The following is a 26453-nucleotide window of genomic DNA, read 5'->3' on the forward strand; positions in this document are numbered from 1 at the left end:
CATAGATTGAAGAAATAATACTCAATACTTTTCTTAACTACATTAGAGGTAAAGATGAAATCCAAAAGTATTTTTAATAATACAAGCAATACAATATTAACTATAGATGTATTTTGTCTTCAAAATTAATATAATAATATTTCATTAATTTAGGCTAATCTTGTTGGGAACTGGTTCCTGGATTATTAAATTTACTATTTTCCTTTAAATTATGAATTGATAACAGATTTACTGAAATTTGACATCTAAAAGTTAATACAGTGTATACCTATAAAACAATTTGACATCTAAAAGTTACAGTGTATACCTAAAAACAATATCTAAAGGGTATAACAGGTAGAACCTCAATTTTATATTATAATTGTCATTATGGATTTATTTCTTTAGCCTAAGTTTAGGTCAAATAATAACAGACATAACAGACAACAATGATATTATATAAACACAGCCATTTATAGTTCAGATAGGTAAACAAGAATATGACGCTAATCATAAATGTAATATGGGCTAACTCATTTCAAGCATTCTGTGACAAGACGAATAAAGAAGATTATACAGTGGCGGATCCAGGGGGGTTCCGGTGTTGGAACCCCCCTTTTTTGGCCGATCAATGCATTCGAATGGGAACATATAGGGGGGTTCCGATCTCGGATCCCGCTTACTGTTTTGTCAGATTCCTGTATCCCGCTTACACTATGTACGTAAGCAATTCTAATTTTTTTGTCATTTCCCGGGTCCCGCAAGACCTCATTTCCCGTTTTCACGACACAATAATTTGACTTTCACGCTTACGAAAAATCGGCAATCCCGCGTCACGCTTAGACCCCAATGAGACCCACCATATAGTTGGAACCCCCCCCTTTTGTCCAAAGTTAGGAACCCCCCATTTAAAATGGCCACTGAATTATGGTACAGATATGCTTCACACTTTTTGCCTTGATCTTCTGTTCTCCTCTTTGATCTTTACAATTTTGCAAATAGCATTCATTTACTTCATGGAAAGTTTGCGGTCCAGTAGTTCATAAAATTCTCAGTGATATTGTTGGCATTTTTCAAAACAACCTCTACCCTTTTTTATTGGGAAAATATGCATAATTTGGGGGGGGGGGGTTTCAGTCATGCTTCAGTGATTCCCAATATGATCAACCAAATTTTTCTCACAAAAGAGGAGGCTTGTGACTTGTTTTTCGGTTTCTATATTTGGAACAACAACCACACTACAACTTCACAATTTTAAATCATATTCAAAATCGTGTTAAAATATGTTAGAACAAATTTAGTAAAACTTACCTGTTTCAGCCATTTTTTTTTACTGTCAAAAATATGCATCACCAGAATAGTTGTTGAGAAAAACTCAGAATGGTTACATGAAGTACAGCTATGTTGGTTGTCTGTCAAACACTGCATCTTCAAGACATGCGACTGTCATGTATGTTTTCTGTAGTTTTTGTGACAAACCAGCTAGTTAAGATTAACTGGGTTCTTACATAAAATCGGATTGTTCAAACTCCATTCATTCAACATTCTATTGACAATTCTTTTTATACAACCTTAATATATAATGATAAAAACAGTCCTAGCTTTTTACATTTAATCACTAATTTTAAAACTTCAGAAATAAGGTCTTTTGTAGAAACCCAGTGCCAATCTGAAAAAAATCAAAATGTAAGAATTTCAGCGCATGAAACATCAACCAAAAACTATTTACTATTTAGTTTTAATACTGAAAAGAATTAAATAACTTTTTTATGAGTTAAGCAATCACCAGAACCACAACTTTATAAATTACTCATTTCTGGATTTGATAGTCATTTCCTGTTTGTGAACTGATTCCGTTTTTTCTTCATATGAAAACATATGACACTGTTTTTTGACATACGAAAATCGCAAAATAATCAGAATTAGTAAAAAGTCATAGTTAGCCTTGACAAATAAATCTAGATATCTACAAACATTCGATAGAACATGTTTTTAAAATTTTGAGTACACACCTGAATAAAAACTCCACTGAAAACCGTGAGAAGTGAAAATTGTTATTAGTCCAAAAACACATTACTCGATGATATGTATATACATTGTATATGTCAAAGTATAAAATCAGGGTGAAACTCTGTTTGTTAAAGCTACATTTGTATTAGTACCATTTGTTTAAACTTTTACATGTCATACCATTTGTTAGGTTCAAAATTATCAAGAGTATAAAAAACTTTGAACAAATTTAACTATAAAAAAAATCTGCCATCAACAGACAACACCAAGTCTCACAAATGACAAAAGATAACCATTGAAGAGTACTTCTTGGGTGAAGCACCATTATTTTAAAGTATATTTACACTTTATGACGTAGTGAGCATTTTTCAGAACCACTCCTCAATCACAATGGCCTAAATGATTTATCTAGAGAATACAAAGGTTTTATATTTGTAGAGTATCTTCACTATGCCACTAGAAGAAGGGAGGTTATGTAAGGCAACTTTTGCCCTGAGCTGATTCTGGTTCCCTGAGGCCCAGTTTGGATGTCTACCTGGTGTGGTCAGAACCAAAGTGGGATTCACAGGTGGAGCCACCAAGAATGCTACCTATCGTAACATGTAAGACATTATATTGATCTGATAAAGGATTAGTCTGTTATAAATTTTTATTATATTACCTTGATTACAGCTTAAAAGATATGTGAGTTATAATTTATTTGGTCAAATTTATTCTTATGATGCCTTATGCAGGCTTTATATGTTACTGTGACATTCATAACTCATATAGCACAAAAACGGTTAGCAGTTGCCTGCTGCACACTATGTTATGGAAAAGAATAACACTTGCTTTATTTTATCACTTGGTTTCAACAAATGAGTGTTAAATTTTGAATTTTATATGTTTTTGGTTTATTCTCTAAATGATATTTACCTTTGTATAGATAACAACAAATATATTCTAATCTGTTCATTAAAATTTCTTGAAACATGCTGTAAACCAACTTATGTTTGTGAATATTTTATTTCTCGTTCTGCCTATTCTAGCCAATTTCGCAGCGATTTAATTTCATTACGTAGTTAAGTAAACCAAAATCCAATTTTTCATATTCAAGACAATTTATATATTTGCAATAGTTTTATACTCTAAAATAAATTGCACACAAAAACTAGTTGGTTTACAATTTGTGGGAAAATAGGAATAACTTTTACTCTGAAAAACAGTTGCATGTTCTTATATTTTATCATTTAATTTTGCCAGAAATGAATAATATGTTTTAACTGTAGATTCATTTAATTTAGATTGGTAAGGTCATAAAGACATGTAAATGAATGAATGATACAATGTAGGTAAGATAGGGAGAATATTATGCTCAAAATGTTAAATTTTATATATACTACATTCAAATTGTAATGAACTGATTTCAACTGTAAACTATTTTGTAGTGGAGATCATACAGAGAGTATCAGCTTAGAGTATGATCCCAGTAAAATAAGCTATGGTGACCTGCTGAATAAATTCTGGTCATTCCACAATCCTACTTCATCTCACGGAACCCAGTACATGTCAGCCATCTTTTATCATAACACTAAACAGAAAATAGAAGCAGAAGAATCAAAGAAAGAACAGCAGAAGGAAATGGTACGACCAATAGTAACTCAGATAAAGAAAGCTGATACATTTTATGATGCAGAAGAGTAAGATATACTAAAGACATATACAAATACTGTGGATTCATTTATTTTCGTGGGCACCAAATTTTGTGGATTGAGCAAAACTTGCATTTTTGTGGATATTTGATTTCTTGGTTTGGCCAATGTCTGCATACAACCTTTTAGAAAATGTGTAATTCAGTGATCATTTCAATCCATGGTTTATCTGTACCCACTAAATCAATGAAAATTGTTACCCCACAAAAAATAATGAATCCGCAGTAATTCATATTGTGAAATTTGGACCCTTGGTACAAGTTTAGGTGGATTGAGAAATAATTGTATAATTGGGAAATAATTGTATAATTGAGAAATAATTGTATAATTGGGAAATAATTGTATAATTGAGAAATAATTGTATAATTGGGAAAATCAATTTTATGTTTTTGTCAAAGTCAGCATACAAGCCATAAGAAAATTAGTTCTTTAATATTTAAATTCCTAAAACTCCTTTACACATGAAATCCACAAAAAATGGTGATCCACGAACAATAATGAATCCACAGTACCTTTGAGACAACAACAATCTTTATAGAGGCTCAACTTTACAAACATGCACCACACATGTGGAAAGTTAATGCACATTAAATGTCATCAAATGTAGGAAGTTAAAGCTTATAAACATCTCATATAAGTAGTGAAAGCTTACAAACAAAAACAATTCATATAAGAGATTAAAGGTTACAAATATAAATAACTCAAATAAGAGGTCAAAGCATAAACAACTCATATATGTATACATATGTACCAGTGCCTATGCTGCTTTTCCTGTTGCACTACTGTTGTGTTGATCTCTTAGTGAGCTATAAAAAACAGTTAATTTGGTACCTACCCCACCCATCCTGAAATTGTATCATTAAATCCATTTATGCCTTACAGAAAAGAAGTTTGCACAGCTGATTGATTGATTTATTGTTGGTGTTTAACACCACTACCATCTCAATTGGCTTAATCTGTAGTCAGTTTTTAGTAGTGGAGGAAGCCCAGAGAAAACCACAACAATTGACAGGAAAACTTACACTCCAAGTCAATTAAGATTTGTACAGGATTGGAACTCACTACCTCAGCGTTAGAAAAACATTGTACAGTAGTTGAACTATTTTATTTTCAAATTAACTTCATTTTTGCTTTTATTCTTTTAGTTACCATCAAAAGTACCAATTGAGAAAGTATCATGAGATATTAGATAGCCTCAATCTTACTAATGAAGAGCTAATTACCTCCCCTGTTGCTTCCCGTTTAAATGGTTACCTAGGAGGATATGGATCAGCTAAAGCTTTTGAAGAGGTGAGTCAACTTTTTAATTCATTTTGATAGCTAGTATCAATTTACACTTTCTTAATTTTAACTCTTGGGTATTTTTCATGAGATACAAATTGGTAACACTAATGCCTTAAATTATGTCCTGACAATGTTCCGAGGATTGACCAGACCGGAGTGAGAAGGTTAAATATTTTTATGCCCCACCTACGATAGTAGAGGGGCATTATGTTTTCTGGTCTGTGCGTCCGTTCATTTTTTTGTCGGTCTGTCCCCCTTCAGGTTAAAGTTTTTGGTGAAGGTAGTTTTTGATGAAGCTGAAGTCCAATCAACTTGAAACTTAGTACACATGTTCCCTATGATATGATCTTTCAAATTTTAATACCAAATTAAGAGTTTTTACCCCTCCTTCATGGTCCACTGAATATAGAAAATGATAGTGCGAGTGGGACATTCCTGTACTTGGGACACATTCTTGATTTTATGCCCCACCTACGATAGTAGAGGGGCATTATGTTTTCTGGTCTGTGCGTCTGTTCATCCGTGCGTCCGTTCGTCTGTCGTAGCGTCCGTCCGTCTGTCCCGCTCCAGGTTAAAGTTTTTGGTCAAGGTAGGTTTTGATGAAGTTGAATTCCAATCGACTTCAAACTTTGTACACATGTTCCCTATAATATGATCTTTCTAATTTTAATGCCAAATTAGAGTTTTTACCCAAATTTCACGGTCCACTGAACATGGAAAATGATAGTGCGAGTGGGGCATTTGTGTACTGAGGACACATTCTTGTTATTATTGAAAGGCTTTAGAACCAAGCAAGATGACAATATTTCATTAATAAATACAAGAGTAAAAATTTGAAAAACACATTTGTAAAAGTCAGAAAACTTGACCTGACCAACTTCAACTTTGTACTGACTAATGTCCTGACGGATATGAAACTGGGACTGAGAAAATTGAACGAGGTCACTATCTTTGTATATGTATTTTCTAGTAAAGTGTATATGCATGGTTAACTGTTTATTTCAGACTAATTGTAATTTGGATATGTGTTTAAGTATGTTATAAATCAAATATGAGAGTTTGAGTCAAATCAATGAATATGATTTTGACAGCTAGTGGCCCTTTAATTTCACTTTTTGTATTAAACTATAAAAATTACATACAGATTTTTTTTTTTTATGTCAGCAGTTTATTAAACATTTTTTTCTTGCAATGTGAGTGAGTGCTGTAGAGAGGGTAACTTTATATATGCATTATAGCTTACTGTGGTCAGTAAATAGTTTGATATGTATTTTCTTTTTGTCATGTTAATCAACTGTCTGTATATTCCAGGAATGTGAAGATTTAGGACTTCCACAGAAAGTCAGATCTCTTGTGTCCAGCAAACTGCAAAATAAGCTTTAAACAGATGGAAAGAGACTTTTTCAATAGCATTGTACATTAATTTATAGTCACTCTTTTGTGTCACACAAATTGTAATTGTAGATTTAATATAATCATTTTTTTTCCATTCATATTTTTTTCTATTTGATAAATATTAAATAAATAACAATGAAATTTACTGCAATGTAAGAAACTAATGCAATTATTTTGTTAAAGTTTTAATAATTTAAAAAAATACCAAAAATGGACATGATTAACATCATAATGAAATGAAAATTTGCAGTTTCAGTTAAACTAATTATTGTCTAGAACATGGCATTCGACTGATTTAAGAAGTGACATTAATTTATATTGTTTTATTGTTGGTTTTGAATGATTTGCTGTGAAAATTGTGTGTTTTCATTAAAGTCTGAACTAACCGATTTCAAGAAACCCATTGTTGGGTGTTAGAAAATATGCACAATCATTATTCTTTGACTTTATACAACTTGAAAATTAACATCATAAATGTTTGAAAAACAGAACTGAACAATAACTGATGTTCTTTTTATCCTTTTATATATATTTAATCAAACTGAGTAAATTCATATACTGTTGTTATAACATGATCTTAAACATTTATATTTTGGTCATTTATGAAGATCATAAAGCAAATTTATTTTATGGTTGGATGTTAAGACTGATCTATAATTTTGTTTTTTTAGTACCATTGTGATAATATGCGTATCTGTGATTTCAATTAAATTATACTACACAATGAGGTTTTTGTTTTGTGGGCTTATTCCTGCATGTAGTGTTTTAAACTTCAATTGTACAGACCTTTTTAGAGTTGTCATTTTATATTATGGAACTTAAAGTTGAATTGATATCTTATGTTGTTTTTTGTTTACTTTGGGTATTTTTTAGCCATGGCGTTGTCAGTGAATTTTCCACTTATGAATTTGAATGTCCCTTTGGTATCTTTCACCATTCTTTTCCCTTGCTTTCCTTGCTGCTTCTCTGCTAAGCATTATCATTGAGGAGTAACAAGAAAGACTAGGCAGCTCAGAATCAGAATAAGGTCATGTCTTCTTGTATACTGTGACTTTGTGAACTAGCATCCAACTCAACATGTAGTTCTTGTACCTTGTTATAACACATTATTCTCATTGTGCTATCTACCACAAACTATTGTAATACAATGTTTGACCGAAAATTTGCACTTTTGTGATAAACTTTTTTCAGACATAGTCAAATTGAAATAACATGAAAAACACTCTTTGAACAAATATGTTCTGAAGTAGGAAGTTAAAAGAGAAATTTATTTTATGGTAACATATACAAAAATAAAAAGATGTGGTATGATTGCCATTAGACAAGTCCCATTAGGGAGTAACTATAGGTCACCGTATGGCTTCAACTATGTGCTTGTTTTTTTCAGTTCCTTGTGGTCTTTTACATAGCAATATAGCAGTATTGTCTACTATACCTAATTTGTGCATTTAAAAAAATACACAAACAATTAATTTTCATCTACTACATGCATCATTTATGGGCATTATGTGTTCTGGTCTGTCTGTCTGTCTTCCCCACTTCAGGTTAAAGTTTTTGGTAAAGGTAGTTATTGATGAAGTTGAATTCCAATCAACTTGATACTTAGTACATATGTTCCTTATGATATGATATTTCTAATTTTAATGCCAAATATGAGGATTTTTTTACCCCAATTTCACGGTCCACTGAACAGAAAATGTTCATGTATTTCAAAATTTTTAAAATGCGGGTATCCACGAAGTATGGACACATACTTCTTTCAAAATTTCAAATGAGTTGGGTAGGAGATATATTTGCCTCCATAAAAAGAGTCAGGGCATCTATACTATTAAACAAGAAGACCTCATTTTGTGTGTCGCTTCTCTTCCTTCCACAATGAATTAATTATCATGCCTCTGTGTTCTATAGGTACCATGTATTGTCGCATTTGTCATCCATTCTTATGATTATTCAGTTTGGGTTATTTTGGTATTCTTGGTTCTAGTATTAATTAACTCTTGTCAGTCAGTTCATCATTCTTTGTATCTGCCCCTAGTTATGTATGCAACACATGGAAACTCACTTAAAATTATAAAAAGTCCAAATTCTTAACTGAGATTTTTATTTTCAATAAAACAGAATATCTATATAAAAGATAATAATATGTAAATAAGTCAATAATAAGTAGAGAAATCACAAAATAAATATACAAATGAATAGAACAATTTGGAATGATGGCTTATTCCAAAAAATAAAAAATACAAAAATAACCAACGAAGAATACAATATACACTTACAACATATTTGGAATATCAAATTTCTAACAAGATAAAACAATGTCACTAAACATAACCAGGTTAACTGTCATAATTCTCATTGATTAATTTTTACAAAACAACCTTACATACCTGCCAACCCTCCTGTTTTGAGCAGAGGAAGGAAAAGTTGGCTTACAGACAATAATTAAATTGTGAAAAATGAATACTGTGAAATTCATAGGATTAGTAGTATACACTTCATACAACACCTTAACTAGTATATTTTAAGCTGCCATGCATTAGTAAAACATATTTTTTATGCCCCACCTACAATAGTAGAGGAGCAGTATGTTCTCTGGTCTGTGGATCTGTTCGTCTGTCCGTCCGTCCGTTCGTCCATCCCACTTCAGGCTAAAGTTTTTGGTCAAGGTAGTTTTTGTTGAAATTGAAGTCCAATCAACTTGAAATTTAGTACACATGTTCCCCATGATATGATCTTTCTAATTTTAATTCCAAATTAAAGTTTTCACCCCAATTTCACGGTCCACTGAACATAGAAATTGAAAGTGCGAGTGGGGCATCCGTGTACTATGGACACATTCTTGTTTAAATATATAAATCTAGTATTGCCATGATATATATGATAAGCAACAGAAAATAAAACTATAAATTTCTTTGGTCCCATATTAACTTCAATGTAATTTACTAAAATCAAAGTGATATTCTTGTCTGTTGTCAGTAAAAAAATAATCATTTGAACTTTGAATGTTAGTAGTTTACAGGTTTCGTAATTACATTGTTTGTTCCTGTGGTTTTTTTTTAATAAAGTTATTCAAATAATTGAAAAACTTATTTGAGATCAAATGAATAAAGTGAATAAATGGTTTTCTGAACAATATGACAAAAACTGCATAAAATTTTAAGACCAAGCAAATTTAGAAATTAATGTGAGAAATTCAACGAGAAGGACATTATAATTGTAGATTATCTTTAATCATCTCAATGTGATTGATTTTCTCGCTTGAGCCATTTGTGAGAGTTGAGATGACCAATGATTATCTGTTTATCACTATTTGACCTTTGTTAATTTCTTGTGCACCCTTAGTTTCTAGTGATAGTTTTTCATATCACTCTACTGTGCTGAGAAAGGAAATTATAAGTCAGTAAGATCAAAGAATTTTTTTTGTTAAATAGCGATAAAAGATAAACTCTCACATCCAAATGTTTGATAGTGACATGAATTATTATAATAATCATGCATCACTGTTGGTAGTCAAATTCTAATATAAACTGTTTTTTATAAGTAATGAAATTATGAATTCTGTGTAATATTTTTCACAATTATTTTTGCATATAATAATTATAAACTTTTAAATAAACAATGTCCTGCACAATGTATAAACAAGCAATAGCTTAAAGTTTTTTAGAATACACCAATCCATTAGATTCTAAAACAAAAATTATAAATTCATGTTTTAAAGTATTCAGTAACAAACTTATCGCATTAACAAAAGATGGAATCTACAATTAACTACATAATAATTACGGTATGTAAAGGAATAAAAAACGCCCTAAAAATATTAATTTTCCCACATTTGCAACATAAGTTGACTTTTTGGTCTGGAAGACAATTCTATTATCCAAAAGACCATTTTTATACTACCTACTTTTGACTAAAACATTTATATATTTTTTTCGACAAGTTACCTACTATTCGGTAGGACATCCTGGTACCAAGTCAAGTAATAGCAATGTAAAGACGTAAAGAAGTAAAATCAAACTTTCAAACAGTAAATTTATTTGGGAAAATTAACTAATTTACATTTTCTTTACATGACAAAATCATCAGAAAACAGTTAACTTTCCTCTAAAATTACACCAATAATATGTTTGAATTTACTTATTTTGGTTGCTCTTACTTATCTGAGTACCAGGATGTCATACCACAGAAAAGGAACCTGTCAAAAATTATATTCTCCGGGGTCAAAAGTCAGTAATATGAAAATAGTCCATTACACTTCTTCGTAATAATTCTATAGCCCACTGAGGACTATTATCCATCACACCAGAATCAGGATTAATGAGGCCAGCTACATTTATATGGCGCAGGTGATGGTCCTTGTAGACATTTAAATTTCTCACAGCCAGGTGGAGACCAGTTCTGAAAAATACCATTTTCTATTTTTAACAGCAGTTTATATAGTGATAAAATATAGTTTTAAAGTTTGTAAATCTATAGCATACAGAAAAAGCTATATAGGCCATGGGCCGATTTTCTTATGCCTAAGCTTACTTAACATTTAACTTTGGACGTATTGTTATGCATAAAATACATTTGTATTTAAATTTTTGAACTTAATATCATAAAAAAGTTTTAATTAAGTTCAGTTTTCGTAAGTCTTGAAAGGAAATATTTCTCAGCCTTTTTGAGTACAACTTCTGTTTATTTTTATTGTTTTATTTCTGTTTATCAATCATCCAAATGCTGATGATTCTAGAGCCAGAATAGTTAAACTGTCTGATTTATTCTTCCCAGCTACTTAATATTTGCTAGATAAAATGAATTGTGATAGCTTAAGATTAATTACTTGGATGAGAAGTTGGAAATTACATCTGACAATGTTGACAAAAAATCCATCGACATCGTGAAAGCCAAAAGACAAGTTCCGAATTCAATTTCTATATCTTCTTCATGGTAAGTTTCATAGTTCAAATGCAGATTTAAATCATTTAATAAAAGTGTTATGAACTGGCTTTTTCTGTATCAGCCCTGTAATAGATTCTCGATCAACTGTATCGGCCCTGGACTCTCTGAGTCTCATATCCAATACAGCTTACCTCGAATCTATAACAGGGCTGATACAGAAACCGCAAATTAATAACACTATTATAGTATAAACTAGATATTAAAGGAAAAAGTGTTTCTCCTGCCATCTCCAAGTAATGATCAAGTCAATATTTAAGTATGGTTATCCCTAAAATCACACAGATCAAAAATTGTAATATCTAGGGCCTAATTCAGAACATTTAGCCCACCAAATATGGTGGGATAGAATATTCAAAGTATAGCCTTAGTGTACATGGTGTAGAAAAAATATGTTTGTTAAACTCTGTACAAAAAGATAAAATTAATCACGCAGCATTTCGCATCCTTATATTATTAATTAATTGTGAAAGTGTTATGTAATTTTTAAACATTGTTCCTAATGCTGTATTTTTTTTTGTCAAGTTCAATTTCTTTATTCACTTTGTTGTTGAATCAATTTTGTTAGTGTTTTAGTACATTGTTTTTGAAATTTTTGATCAATTTTTGTTTTATTTAAGTTGGTTGTTGGATATATTGTTGGCTTTTGGTTATCTTTACAGTTTGATACAAAGAAACAGTACTAACTGACATCAATTAAGACAGCCTCATGAAAATGTGGGAAGGTCATTTGAAAGTCATTTTTTTATAAAGTTATTTCACAAATAATCTGAATTTGATAATGAAATATTATGGAAACAAGTTATTGCTGCTATTTCTAGTGTAAAAACATTCAGTATTTATTAAGTATTTTATTTAAGTTTTTTTGTTTTAGTGTGAATTGTTTTACATTAGTCATTTTGGTTCTTTTATAGCTAGCTATGTGGTATAGACTTTGCTCTTTGTTGAAGGCCATACAGTGACCAAGCAGTGACCTAAACTTATTAGTTTCTGTGTCATTTGATTTCTTGCGGAGAGTGGTCTCATTGGCAATCATACAACATCTCCTTATTTTTATATTATTGAATACCGGTAATATAGTAGGATAAAACAGTTTCATTTGTATATATATAGATTCTACCACTGAATCCAGTGTGATATGATATTTATCCACTCAAGACAGTTAAATTTTCAAAATTTAAAATGTGAGGATCGCCGAGCGTTTTAAATATTTAAAAATTAACTGTCGAGAGTGGATAAATATCATATTGCACAAGATTTGGTGGTGGAATCTGTTCTCTAATTATTTTTAAACAAAATGCAGACATATCCAATCCTGCCATTCGATTGATCTGTAAAAAGATGTGTTCTTTTTACAACAATGTTTTGTTTGATATCATCAGGCATGGTCGCCTGTTTTCATGACGTCACAATGGGAATTTCAGAGGAGAGCAAGGAAATTTGATGTCATAATCGAATTTTGACCAATGAATGACTGATATCAAACAAACCACACATTGATTAAATAAAAATAATCAACAGGTCAGGAAAACTATAAATCGAGTAAGAATTAGAGAAATATGTGTATATACCAACCATAACAGATCTGTCACACATGTTGAGCTGAGGTTTTCCTGGTACTAGGTTCTTTTTATGTTGATTTACCTGCTCCATTAATACAGACATAACTTTTTTGTATTCTTCCAAACTTGGTCTGAAATTTAAAACAAATGCATTTCAACAACACAATATTTTTTACCATGAATGTATTTGAAAAATAATTCAGGTCTGAAAACAAATGCTATGTTGACCTGTTCTGTTCTGTTCTGTTCTGTTCTATTTTTAGTTTTCTTTTTAATCTAACTAACTATTATTGAGTATTGTAAAGAAAATTCAGTTTATGGTAACATTTCGATTTGTAAATGTAGCTATCTTATAATATGTATCATAGTAAATGTGCAGACCTTATCATATACTTTTCACCAGGATCTCTGCCTATATGAAACAACAATGGCTGGTTTGTGTTGTTCATCTGCTCATGAGTGGTGACACCTTCAATTTCTTCTCCTGGACAAAAATCTATTCCCTACAACAAAAACCACAAAAATGTATTTATAAATATTTCCACATGTTTTCATACAGGGTAGTATAAACTTATATCAAAATAAAATATACCCTATGCAATTAAAAGAACCAGTATCCCAAAGGAAACAAAATAATTATGTCCACAGAACTTCTTGACAAATGTGTATACTTAAAAATCAGAAATTATTGTGAGGTTTTTATAATGTGAATAGTGCAACTGGTTGAGTATCATAATAATAAGAACTTGCATTCTGATAACAGAGATATATAGATAACAGAGATATATAGATAACAGAGATATAGAGACATATGCAGTTATTCTTGAAATTACAATAATTAATCTCACATTTTTTACCATTCATAAAAAATTGCAGTACTTTCTGAATTTACAGTTTCTTACAACCATTTTGTAAAATGTCATATCCTATAAACCTTCATTTAGAGCATTTGAAGTGAAAACACCTGGTTTAACTAACCACTTTTCCTTTCCTAGTTCAGATCCTTAATAGTCAGCTAAGTTAAAGCCATTATCCTAATGCCTTATAAACATTAGAAGGGTATTATTCAGATGATTTATATAAAAAAAATAGATGTGTCAAAGCGACACGACTTGAATGGCCCCGTCCCAAAAAGTTGAAAAATCTGCAATTTCAATATAAACACATGTGGACACAAACATGACGGTAGTCTCAGGGCTTCCAAAACGGTCATATATTCCGGACATTTGATTAATGTCCGGTAGTCTCACATATCAAAAATCATCTCAAAATCTGGAGGCGTATAGAAAAAAATCTGTATAACTCACTGTGATTTTCAATAATTTACCAAAGTCTTTCAGCAAAAATTAGCGGAGGGGAACGAAACTTAAACTTGACCTCTATCTCATCATGGTTAACTCACTTACCAAAAATCAGCCCAATATCAGAAGGCGTTTAGAAAAAAGTCTGTATAACTGTGATTTTCAACAATTTCTCAAAGTCCTAAGCCCGTAATTTCAGCAAAAATTAGTGGAGTGGAATGAAACTTAAACTTGATCTGTAACACATCATGGTTAACTCACATACCAAAAATCAGCCCAATATCTGAAGTTGTTTAGAAAAAAGTCCGTATAACTGTGATTTTCAACAATTTCTCAAAGTCCAAAGCCCGTAATTTTGGCAAAAATTAGTGGAGCGGAACGAAACTTAAAATAAAATTGATCTGTATCTCATCTTGGTTAACTCACATGCCAAAAATCAGCCCAATATCTGAAGTTGTTTAGAAAAAAAGTCTGTATAACTGTGATTTTCAACAATTTCTCAAAGTCCAAAGCCCTTAATTTCGGCAAAAATTAGTGGAGTGGAACGAAACTTACACTTGATCTGTAACTAATGATTGTTAACTCACAATATCTGAAGGCGTTTAGAAAAAAACTTTGTATAATGGTTTGTTGCGGAATGACGGAATGACGGAATTACGGAATATCAGAATTACGGAATTTCGGAAATCAGTCCAATATCTGAAGGCCCTATAAAAAAAACTCTGTTTATTGGTTTGTTGAGGAATGACTGAATGAGGGAATTACGAAATATCAGAATTACGGAATTTTGGAATTACGGAATTTCGGACAAGGGTAAAACTATATGGCACCGACAACTTCGTTGCAGGGCCATAAAAATATATATTCAAATTCATGGGGCCAAAATAAATGACCTTATCATGAATATACCTTTTATAAATAAAGAGTTTGAAAAGTTACCTACTCATATCTTTTCTTGTACGAAAAATAGTTTTAGACTAAGCCATCTGACAGACAAATATCAGTTTATTACTTTCACATATTTATCAAAGGGCAAACTTGGAAAAAAATCATCAAAACTAGAAAAAAAAATGTTATGTTGTCAGTTGATAAAAAACATAGTTCTTATTAAAGAAAAGCAGGGATACACTGCAGAAACATAAAGAAACATATATACTATACTCACTGCATTAAATTCTTTTATCGAGTTAGTCCATGTCCATAGATGTGCTTTATACAAGCCAACTCTTACTGCCATTAGTTCATTCCCTCGATAATAAAACAATGGCCTGTAAAATAAATTGCCACTGTCAAACAATTCTATAATCTGAGAGAAAAAATAGCTTTATGAGGTGCTTCTTTTCATGGATTCCACTGTTAATTAAACCATTAAATTTGGTTCCCAGTAAAATGCACATTGTCTAAGATTTATCATTAGGAAAGCTGCCTTTAAAATTTATTAAAATACAAAAAAATGATATTTCTTTACAAATGAAATTAGAACAATTAATAAAAACATTTTCCTTATAATAAAAAAACAATTTCCTTATAATAAAAATTGTCTGCTGATTAACAAACCTATCTGTGACTGTATTGTTAAGTAAGGCATCCTTCAGACTTATTCCATCCACTTCTCTGTCTGTTGGTATATTTCCTCCTGCTAACTCAATGAAAGTTGTGTACAAATCCATCAGAGAACCAACTTGATGAGATACCTGTAACAGAATCATGCTCATATAATAAAATACCAATTCAGTGCTCATGGCACTTTTCCTGGATTCATCAGATATGCTTAGGATCAAATGTTATGAACAGCAAATTCATCAAACAGCTTGTCCTACAGATGGAGTTCAAGAAAACCATTTTATCTAGGATTCTCATTCTAGCCAGAAGATATGTTCAAAGGCATTTCTATATAGATCTATACATATAAAAACCAGCGTAAATATAAACTGGTATTTTACAAGAGACAGACAGTAAGAATATATGGAGGCATACTTTGCACTAAAATGTCTTCAGTGCTAAAAAAGGACATTATTAACATTGAACAACCTAGCATACTGCAATTTATTAATTCATTAAACCATGAAGTATCCGGTGTGCTTACAAAGCTATATGTGTCACTGCATTTTAGTAAGTTTCTTTCTATCATTTAATATTATTGTAGTTAGATGAACGAATACCAAGTCATGCCACCAACCTTTCCTGGTTGAACAACTCCAGGCCACCAGGCAATGGTTGGCTCTCTCATGCCACCTTCAAATGTTGTTTGTTTCCCACACAAGAAAGGACCATTGCTGCCACCTTAACAAAATATTGGTACATCATTTGATTTTGTAAAAAGTCATAAAACATCAACTTTAGGGACTGCTGCTGAAAATTTATTGATCTACAATCAAGTCTTTAATAACATTTAAATATGATGGAAAGGGTAATTCCATTTCCTCCTTTGAAATAATGTACTGATTTTGATTGCAAAGTTGTAATTTGATAGATGTAAATAAAAGTTCATGAACAAATTCCAATCTTGACATTGAAAACTTTCTCTTAATATATGTGTCAGTAAATTATGAAGTTGTATAGGATATATAACTAGTTTATAAGTCAAACAACTAAAAGTGCATACTTACTCTTACAAAAAAGGATTCAAAGGGTGGTACTAAAACATTTAGATCAACAAATTTTCAGCAGCAGTCCCTATAAAAGTTTTGATGTAATAAGACCTTCTATATTATATGTTCTTCATCTTAACGATCCTGTATACCAGAGGTCTTCACTTCCAGGACTCTACCGTAATACAAATTCACCAGACATTGGTTCACTTTCATTTGTAAATCATAAGATTTTTTTACTAGTTGCCTTGCATGTTATAAAGTAGTATTTTTTTCACTGTAATTATTTAACAGTTTGTTTTTAGAGCATTATAATATGGTATTCTTTTTAAAACAGTTAAATTATGGTTTTCACTGTGATTAAGCAGCCATATGGTATTCAAAAAGAGCATAGAGTCTTTTTAAAAGTCTAAATCTAAAAGTATATTAACCTGTATCAAGTATATACCTACCACCTGTTTTGGCATAAGTAGCAGCTCCATTGTCAGAAGAAAAGAATACTACAGTATTTTTATCTACACCATTATCTTTCAATGACTGTAAAATTTGACCTACAGAATAATCAAGTTCCTTTACCGCATCCCCATATCTATAACATACAATATACAATGTATTATTCAAGATAGACTGACTTACTAGTCAATTGAAAGGATATTATCATTAGTTTCTCAATCTCAACAAATGAAATATATTTTGCTTACATTTTATAGCCTTACAAAATAAAGTAACATCTTTAACATCTTCCTAAAAATAAAGCCTGTTAATTAATTGTAATGACATACCTGCATCCGATATTGTTCTTGAATTTTTGCATTAAGTCTCAAAATTTCATACATTTATTAAAGTAAAAACTGTAAAAACTGACAAAAAGATCTTATTCTGAAACTATCCATTTATATTTAAATATGAGCAACACGCCTTTCCAAAAAAATACATTTTACCAGAAAATTATTTAATAAAGATATTATGTGACCAAAATATAAATGGGGCTATTACTAATATTAAAATTTACCCCAAATAGTGCTCTTTTAGGTAAAATATGTAAATGTCTATGATGTTACACTATCAAGAGTGGCAAATAATCACTCAAAACATCATATTATAATACAGACAGGCATGACTAAATCATCATCCAAAACATCATATTATAATACAGACAGGCATGACTAAATCATCATCCAAAACATCATATTATAATACAGACAGGCATGACTAAATCATCATCCAAAACATCATATTATAATACAGACAGGCATGACTAAATCATCATCCAAAACATCATATTATAATACAGACAGGCATGACTAAATCATCATCCAAAACATCATATTATAATACAGACAGGCATGACTAAATCATCATCCAAAACATCATATTATAATACAGACAGGCATGACTAAATCATCATCCAAAACATCATATTATAATACAGACAGGCATGACTAAATCATCATCCAAAACATCATATTATAATACAGACAGGCATGACTAAATCATCATCCAAAACATCATATTATAATACAGACAGGCATGACTAAATCATCATCTTTTTATATTACAGACCAACATGACTAAATCATCATCCAAAACATCATATTATAATACAGACAGGCATGACTAAATCATCATCTTTTTATATTACAGACCGACATGATTAAAAATAAATTGGGAATGTGTTTATGGAACACAGATGATGCCCCCGCTTGCATATCATATAAAGTTATGAAGGGACACAACTAAAGAAAGGTTAAAGTGACGATACCCAAATTTGTACTTGGTCCAAGTGTTTTGGTAATAAGTATTGTGTATAAGTTTCATTACATTTTGGTTGAAGCAAACTAAAGTTAGAGAACGGAAACGGAAAAAATCATCATTTTTTCCATTTGTAAAGGGATCTAACTTTAGAACAGTTAATGTGAACTTCCACAATTCTAACTTCATCTGTATTGTGTGGTAACAAGCATTGTGTATAAGTTTCATTTTATTTGAGTGAGGCTTACTAAAGTTAGAGAATGAAACGAAAAATTCAGAAATTTTTCAGTTTTTAAAGGGGCATAACTCTAGAACGATTTATGTGACACCACCAGAATTCAAAGTGATCTGTGTATTATGGTAATAAGTATTTTGTATAAGTTTCATAACATTTGGTTGAGGCAAACTAAAGTTAGAGAACAGAAACCAACTTTGGGACTTACGTGAGTACGGACAAGGGTAAAACTTAATGTTCCCTCTACTATGGCGGGGGCATAAATATAAGTATACTTGCAGTCCTCTATTACTCGTCCCTAGGAAATTTGATGAGGCATATAAAGGATCATGTGTTGCATCAGCAGCCCAGTATAAAAAGAATGGTTCCTTCTTGCCTACTTGTTTCTTTATAAACTGCTGAGCTTCCTTAAAAAAATTGTAAATATGGTAATGCTTGAATAGTAGGGGTTCCATTTTTGAAGGATCCCATTTTCTGGACTCTCACTGTGATTAATAATTCCATTTATGCATAGTATGACCAACTTAATCATTTTATAAAAGGATTAAATGCTACAGTAAAGTTTTTTTTTTATATTTCTTCACTACACACTGATATACTTACATTTAAATACATCTTGGTCAAATTTGATTCCCCTGTTTTCTTATCAATTGCAAATTCTTCATAGTATCTAAATGTTAAAATAAAAAGTGATATGAATAAAATGAAAATAATTCAACTGTTAAATTCTTGATATGTATTCCACTTCTATGGAAAAAAAATCAATAACATAAAAATTTAGTCTTGAATTATCTCCCTTTGACTATAGAATTCTTTAATAACTACAGAACTCTATAAATGGTTAAACTGTGAGATAATTTACAAAAACTATATTCTAGAGGAAACAAATACCAATTTTATTTTCTCTCATATTGAAACAAGAAACAAAACCTAAATAATTGATGATAATACAATTTATTATACTTCACATTAAAATGGCTAATACGAGGGTGTTAATTTACTCTATCACATGGCTGAGCGGGTAACAATTCTTTTGAATATAACCCACTTGTCCAGACCAATGAAAAATCGATAATTTAAAGGACAATAAAAATTGAATTTACATCAAGTAATTAAATACAATGCTTAAGTTCTACGTTTTGGCTCAGATTTTATGATTTGACTGTCAAAATAAAAAAATAAAACATCTTGCTTAGCTTTTGTTGTTTTTTCTAATACCCGTAATGTTGTTGTGTACGTGACGTCATAGAAAATACTTTTAAAATAAAATTTATATGTAAAAGACGATAATGATAGGACAATATAATAAATTTAATAACACATAGTTGAGAGGGTGATGGAGCAGATTGGTACCACTCGAAAAAGTTGTAAAAGATGGAGGATTTATTAATGTTTTTTGTTTTAAATTAAAAATAAAGACAGGAACTCAAAGGTAAAATGTTATAAAAAATAACTAAAATTGGCAACAAAACGTAAATTACTTATCTAATAAATTGGCCCAAATGTCAAATGTATTTCAAACTGTTTCTTATTTGCAGAATCAAATTTTAAATCAATGTCCTTTACCTAAAAATTACAGTATTGTGGCTATCCTTAATGACCTACCTGCCAGCCATTTCAGCATCTTTATAAACTGGTATATTTGGTGTATCAATGTCATCATAGGGTCCAAAATGACAGTTGGGAGCACCAAACCATTCATCAAATCCGTGCTTCAATGGGTGATATTTTGGTCTGTGGCCTAAATGCCTGTCATTACAAAATAAAGTTTTTCTTAAATTCAATGAAATTGTCGTCTGTGACTTAAACATTTGTATTTTAAGGAAAAGAGCTTTTTTAGCTTCAGTGATATTGGGGTATGTGACCTTGATGCCTATCAGTCAAGCAAAACATATTTTTTTCCTCTTATGTAATATATTGTAGTTTGTGACCTATAGCTAAACGCCTGTTGGTATAATAGCATATTACTTTTACTACATGGAACATTGAAATATGCCACAATAAAAACCCAAGTTTTTCTACCTTTTGAAATTTAAAACTTACATTTAGTTAAATTGATGCTGCCCCTGGATTAGCACCCCTTCTTGCATTATGTGAGGTTTTTTTTAAGGCAAGCCAAAAAGCTTGTAGTGTTGTAGACCCTAGTTACAGTTATTCAAAATTACTTTAAACATTCTCACAAAATACAATAGGCAGAAACACTAGTTTTAAGCTTAAAGTTACTAGAGCTTTAAGTGAAATGTTTTATAAGAGACAATATCAACAGTAAGAGTGCATGATAAATTCATCACTATATACATCCTTAACTATTGATAGATTACACAATTCAACCTCTAGATCTATTGCACCTTTACAGCTATTTGTTAATAACATTACATGTAGTACCATATTAAGAAATCAAAAAGGTATTGAGATTTCCAAGTTTCCATACCATTTTCCAATGAGTTTGTTTCTATATCCCATCTTCTTGAGAACTTCTGGCAATAAAATCTCAGAATCAGGTATACCACCCATTATTATCTGGGGGGTATAAGCTGAAAACAGAATATAACATTGTTTTTATTTTATTTAAAATCTTTTAAAAAATGTGTGATTATTTCTTATACACATGAGTTAACCACATTTTTTAATATTTACAAAATGATGTAAACATCCTACTAATAAAACTGTAAATAATTGTAAGATATCAAATTCATTCTTGGAGTGTTGATTTCAAAACATCATATTTTTTTGGTTCTGTTTCCTTTATCAAGATACAATAGACATATAAGTAGTATTAATAATTAGAGACCTTTCAGAATATATTATAGAAAACAGATAGTGTTAAAAATGTAAACATATTTTAAAATAATATCACTTAATAACTTTCTTCAAAACCATGGTGCTATTTGTTTTCTTTTGTTTTGATATAACTCATGAGAGGAACAATAAAATTGAGAATGGAAATGGGGAATGTGTCAAAGAGACAACAACCCGACCATAGAACAGACAACAGCATAAGCTCACCAATAGATCTTCAATGCAGTGAGAAACTCCAGCATCTGGAGGCGGCTTTCAGCTGGCCCCTAAATAAATATTATACTAGTTCAGTGATAATGGACATCATACTAAACTCCGAATTATACACAAGAAACTAAAATCAAAATCATACAAGACTAACAAAGGCCAGAGGCTCCTGACTTGGGACAGGCGCAAAAATGCGGTGGGGTTAAACATGTTTTTTGAGATATCCCCCTCCCCCTATACCTCTAGCCAATGTAGAAAAGTAAATGCATAATAATACGCACATTAAAATTCAGTTCAAGAGAAGTCTGAGTCCGATGTCAAAAGGGGTAACAAAAGAAAATAAACAAAATGACAATAATACATAAATAACAACAGACTAGCACTAGCAGTTACTGACATGCCAGCTCCAGACCTCAATTAAACTGATTGAAAGATTGTGTCTTCATCATATGAATATCAGGCACAATCCCTCCTGTTAGGGGTTTAGTATTATACATTGTACCATCATAAAATATATGAGAAGAACATAACCTGTGCCATGCCAACAACTGGTTTAAAATAAATGTGTTTAATTCCAATGTTACTTTAGAACAGCCTTACCATTTCTAGCGTGTGCATTAGTGGTGTAGAAGCCATTCCTTATAGGTAACCGTCCGGACAGTAATGCTGCCCTGGCTAAATATAAAAAAATATATAATATCATTCATTCATTTTATATCAGAAGCTGTCAATTTTCCAAACCTCAAAAAAAGCTCCCTTAATGACAATTGTTTCTTTAAGGAAGATTTGTCATAAAACTGTAGGAGGTGGAATACTTGCTTTAAAAAAAGTATAATTAATACTGAAATTCAAATGTTTCAAACCATCAATGGATTGAATACCTTAATAATATGTCATACTGCTTTAGCAAAGTGTATATAAGTAAACCATGTGTTATTTGTATTAAAAATATCATAACAACACATTTCAGTCAAAAAGATTAATATGTTCAACTGACCTGTCTAATGTTTATTCTTGTGTTTGAACAAAAGAATTCTTAAACTTTTCTGTAGACTACAATCCTAACTCTTCATTTTTTAAATTACTTATATTCTAGTTTACTGTTTTTTTTCTTGTACGACTTACAAGGTGAACACAAAGGATTAGCTGAATAAAAGTCGGGAAAGATCATTCCTTCAGCAGCCATTTTGTCAAGATATGGTGTTTCCTTGTTGGGTTCTCCAAATACCCCAAGATCACCCCATCCCATCTGCAAAAATATAAGCTAAATTAAGAATACTGTTGTAACAAAAACAAAAAAATCAATAAATGACTTTTAAAGCATAAACAGATTATGTGAACCGTTAATATTTTCATATCATTAAAATGGAAATGTAAATTAGTCATGTTAGTCAAATATTTTGAGGTGTCTATGGGGGTCTGCAGAGTCAAAAAGTAGGGTGTTATAGACTCTTCCTTTCTGTTTTCTGTATATATTTGGACTCTTAATCTTCGCAATTGTTGAATTAATAACTTTATCATCGTGTCATATGTTTTCATATCATCCATATTTCATCAGTTTCGATTTCACACCCGTATATTGTGGCGGGTTTTTCAGTTTCTATATTTGGAACAACAACAACACTACAACCTGACATCTTTCAAACATATTCAAAATCGTTTTAAAAGATGCTAGAACACATTTAATAAAACTGACCAGATCAGTCATTTTTATTTAATGCCAAAAATATGCCTCACTAGAATAGTTGTTGAGCAATATTCTGAGGGGTTAAATGAAGTAAAGCTATATCGTCTGCCTGCCCGACATCGGATCTTCAAGACATGTGACTGTCATGTGTTTTTTTTTGTCATTTTTATTACAAACGAGCGTTTTAAGATTATCATGGTTCTTACATAAAATGGCTGTTCAAAATCCATTTATTCAATATTTTATTAACAATTCTTTTTATACATCCTTGATACACGAAGATGAAAACAGTCTTATCTTTTTACATTTAAACCCTAAATTTAAAAAAATGCATTTTGTTTTCCAAAACAATAATGTCCTTTGTAGAAACCAAGTGTCAATTGGAAATAAATGAAAATGTAACAATTTCAGCACATGATACACCAACCTAAAACTATTTACTATTTATTTCAAGTACTGAAAAGTCTTGAATAACCTTTATTATGATTCAAGTGATCACCAGAACCACAACTATAGAAAATACTAATTTCCGGATTATATAGTCATTTCCTGTCCGTGAACTGATCCAATTTTTAATGCATAGGAAATCATATGAGGCTGGTTTTTTTAACATACGAAAATCGCGAAGTAATTGGAAATGGTTAAAAATCGTAGAAAGCTTTGACAAAAAAACTAGATACCTAAAATCATTCGATAGGACATGCTTTTCAAATTTGAGTAAACACCTGAACAAAAACTCAACAGTGAAAACCGTAAGCAGTGAAAATTGTTATTAGTACGAAAACAAATCACATGATGATAATATTATATTTCAGTCACATTTATAACGATTAAAGACAAAATAATAAACTTTAGGGGTGTCAGTGGTGTTCGGCGGTGTGTGGTGATGTTCGGTGGTGAAAAGACCTACCGCAAAAATGTTGGCTAGTCATTAAGTTATATGGTACAAAAATCAATAAAAAAAAAAAAAAAAAAAAAAAATCGGGGAAAAGTTCCCGAAATTTTTCATTTTACTAATGAACATAAAATCGTAAACTTTTTTTTCAGATCTACTTCCGTTTCCGGTCTTGTTTGCATCGTTTGCATGAGACTTTCAATAAAATGTATATATATCAACATATCAACAAATATAGGAAGGAATTCAACACCCAATCATTTTGAATAATTGTTTGATATGAAAACAATTCCTGGATAACAGCTTTTCTTTGTTTACATTGAATATGACGTCATAACTTGAATAACGTCACAACTAAATCCCTAACAACATAACCAATATCGGAAACGTTACGGTATTTCCGTTTTTTTTATCAACATGTTTGAAATAAAAAAATAATAATACAGACTTCGTCCCCATTCACAGGTAATGCCTGCCTCATATTATGACCTTCACTGTCACATTTATAGTAAAAACAACAAATAAGAAAATTCAAATGACAAATATAGAATAGCAAATAATGAAATAGCAAAACATTTTTTTTTTAAATCAGAAAAAAATCTATAGAAAATGAAAATACCCCCCCCCCCCCCCCCCCTTTTTATAGAGTACATTTGTTCAGTATAGGACTAATCTAGTATGCTGCAATTAAAGCTGATTGATATAGATTTATTTTTTTGGTAGAACATATCTTTTTTATCGTGTATCTTATTGTATCTTGGACTAATACATATATATTGGTTCCAGATTGTATTGATCATTCAGGATGCCGATGGCTATTATCTTTTCAGCAGACAAAAAAAAGAATACATATACCATAGAACTTACATCATCCATAAGCAATATGACAAAATTTGGTTTTCCATCTACGACACCAGCAATCATAAAACAGGTACAATAATATAAAGTTATGAAAAGTTTCAAGCAAGCCGCCATCCTGCTGTCATGTGACAAATCGATATCACATGATTTTAACCAAAAAAAGAAATAGGGTTGAAGTTATTTCCCTTTTACCATAAATCATTTGATTTCGAATTCGAAACAATCAAAATATTTTCAAAGTGAAACTGCGACTATGTAATAACACATGTGTATAAGAAGTCTAAACTTTACACATTGCTTCATCTTTTCCTGTCTTTTGAAAACTTCCTATTTTCCTATTTTCTTATATTCTGAAAGCTTCTTATTTATCTGTCTTTTGAAAGCTACACATTTTCTTGTTTTTTGAAAGCTACTTATGTTCTTGTTGTTTGAAAGCTACATATGTTATTGTCTTTTGAAAGCTCAATATGTTTTAGTGTTTTGAAAGCTAAAAATTTTCTTGTCTTTTAAAAGCTTCATATTTTCCTGCCTTTGAAAGCTACATATTTTCTTGTCTTTTGAAAGCTTCCTATTTTCCTGTCTTTTGAAATCTTCATATGTTACTGTCTTTTGAAAGCTTCTTATGTTCCTGTCTTTTGAAAGCTATATGTTCTTGTCTTTTGAAAGCTTCCTATTTTCGTGTCTTTTGGAACCTTCGATTTTCGTGTCTTTTGAAGCTAATTATTTTCGTGTCCTTTGAACGTTACATATTTTCTTGTCTTTTGGAAGCTTCCTTTTTGTGTGTCTTTTGGTAGCTACATATTGACTTGTCTTGTCTTTTGAAAACTTCCCATTTCCCTCTGTTTTGAAAGTCTCTATTTTCCTGTCTTTTTAAGATTCCTTGTTTCCTGTTTTTCGATAGCTTCCTATTTTCCTGTCTTTTTAAAGCTTCCTATTTTCCTGGCTTTTGAAACTTGATATTTTCCTGTTTTTGAACTGATCAACCTTATTTCTGTATCGGTATTAAACAATTATTTCTAAAAATTAGGGCTAAGTTAACTAATATCATTAAAAAATAACTAGTGTAAACGTCACAGGTCTGATTTCATTTTTTTTTCAGTTCAAGAATATGTTACCTTATAAAGTGTTAATTACTTTCAACAAAAACTGGTAAGTCCCTCCTTTGGTGTACTTAGCTTATATAGACAGAATATTTAAAGCTTTATATAAGACTGCTAGTAACTTAAAATAGGACCTCAAAGAGTTCATGAATTATTGCTTAAA

At 30.9% G+C, this 26453-nt stretch overlaps 2 protein-coding genes across 2 annotated transcripts; one reads left to right on the top strand and one right to left on the bottom strand.

Annotated features, from left to right (window-relative positions):
* Positions 1-158: 158 nt before the first annotated feature.
* Positions 159-7083, top strand: LOC139523058 (peptide methionine sulfoxide reductase-like). The gene is made up of 5 exons (XM_071316815.1): positions 159-336; positions 2428-2591; positions 3417-3668; positions 4826-4970; positions 6276-7083. Exons 3-5 carry the CDS (start codon positions 3535-3537, stop codon positions 6345-6347), a joined length of 351 nt encoding a protein of 116 aa, XP_071172916.1. The 5' UTR covers positions 159-336; positions 2428-2591; positions 3417-3534; the 3' UTR covers positions 6348-7083.
* A 1360-nt stretch (positions 7084-8443) lies between these two features.
* On the bottom strand, positions 8444-25327 carry LOC139523054 (N-acetylgalactosamine-6-sulfatase-like). The gene is made up of 14 exons (XM_071316811.1): positions 25197-25327; positions 22873-22996; positions 22348-22422; positions 21173-21275; positions 20347-20490; positions 19345-19411; positions 19021-19148; positions 17207-17343; positions 16343-16446; positions 15721-15857; positions 15329-15431; positions 13244-13365; positions 12876-12993; positions 8444-10757 (listed from the first exon to the last, which is right to left on the bottom strand). Exons 1-14 carry the CDS (start codon positions 25302-25304, stop codon positions 10674-10676), a joined length of 1554 nt encoding a protein of 517 aa, XP_071172912.1. The 5' UTR covers positions 25305-25327; the 3' UTR covers positions 8444-10673.
* Between the last annotated feature and the right edge of the window lie 1126 nt (positions 25328-26453).

This window comes from Mytilus edulis, chromosome 5 (assembly GCF_963676685.1).
Source record: "Mytilus edulis chromosome 5, xbMytEdul2.2, whole genome shotgun sequence".
Lineage (NCBI taxonomy): Eukaryota > Metazoa > Mollusca > Bivalvia > Mytilida > Mytilidae > Mytilus > Mytilus edulis.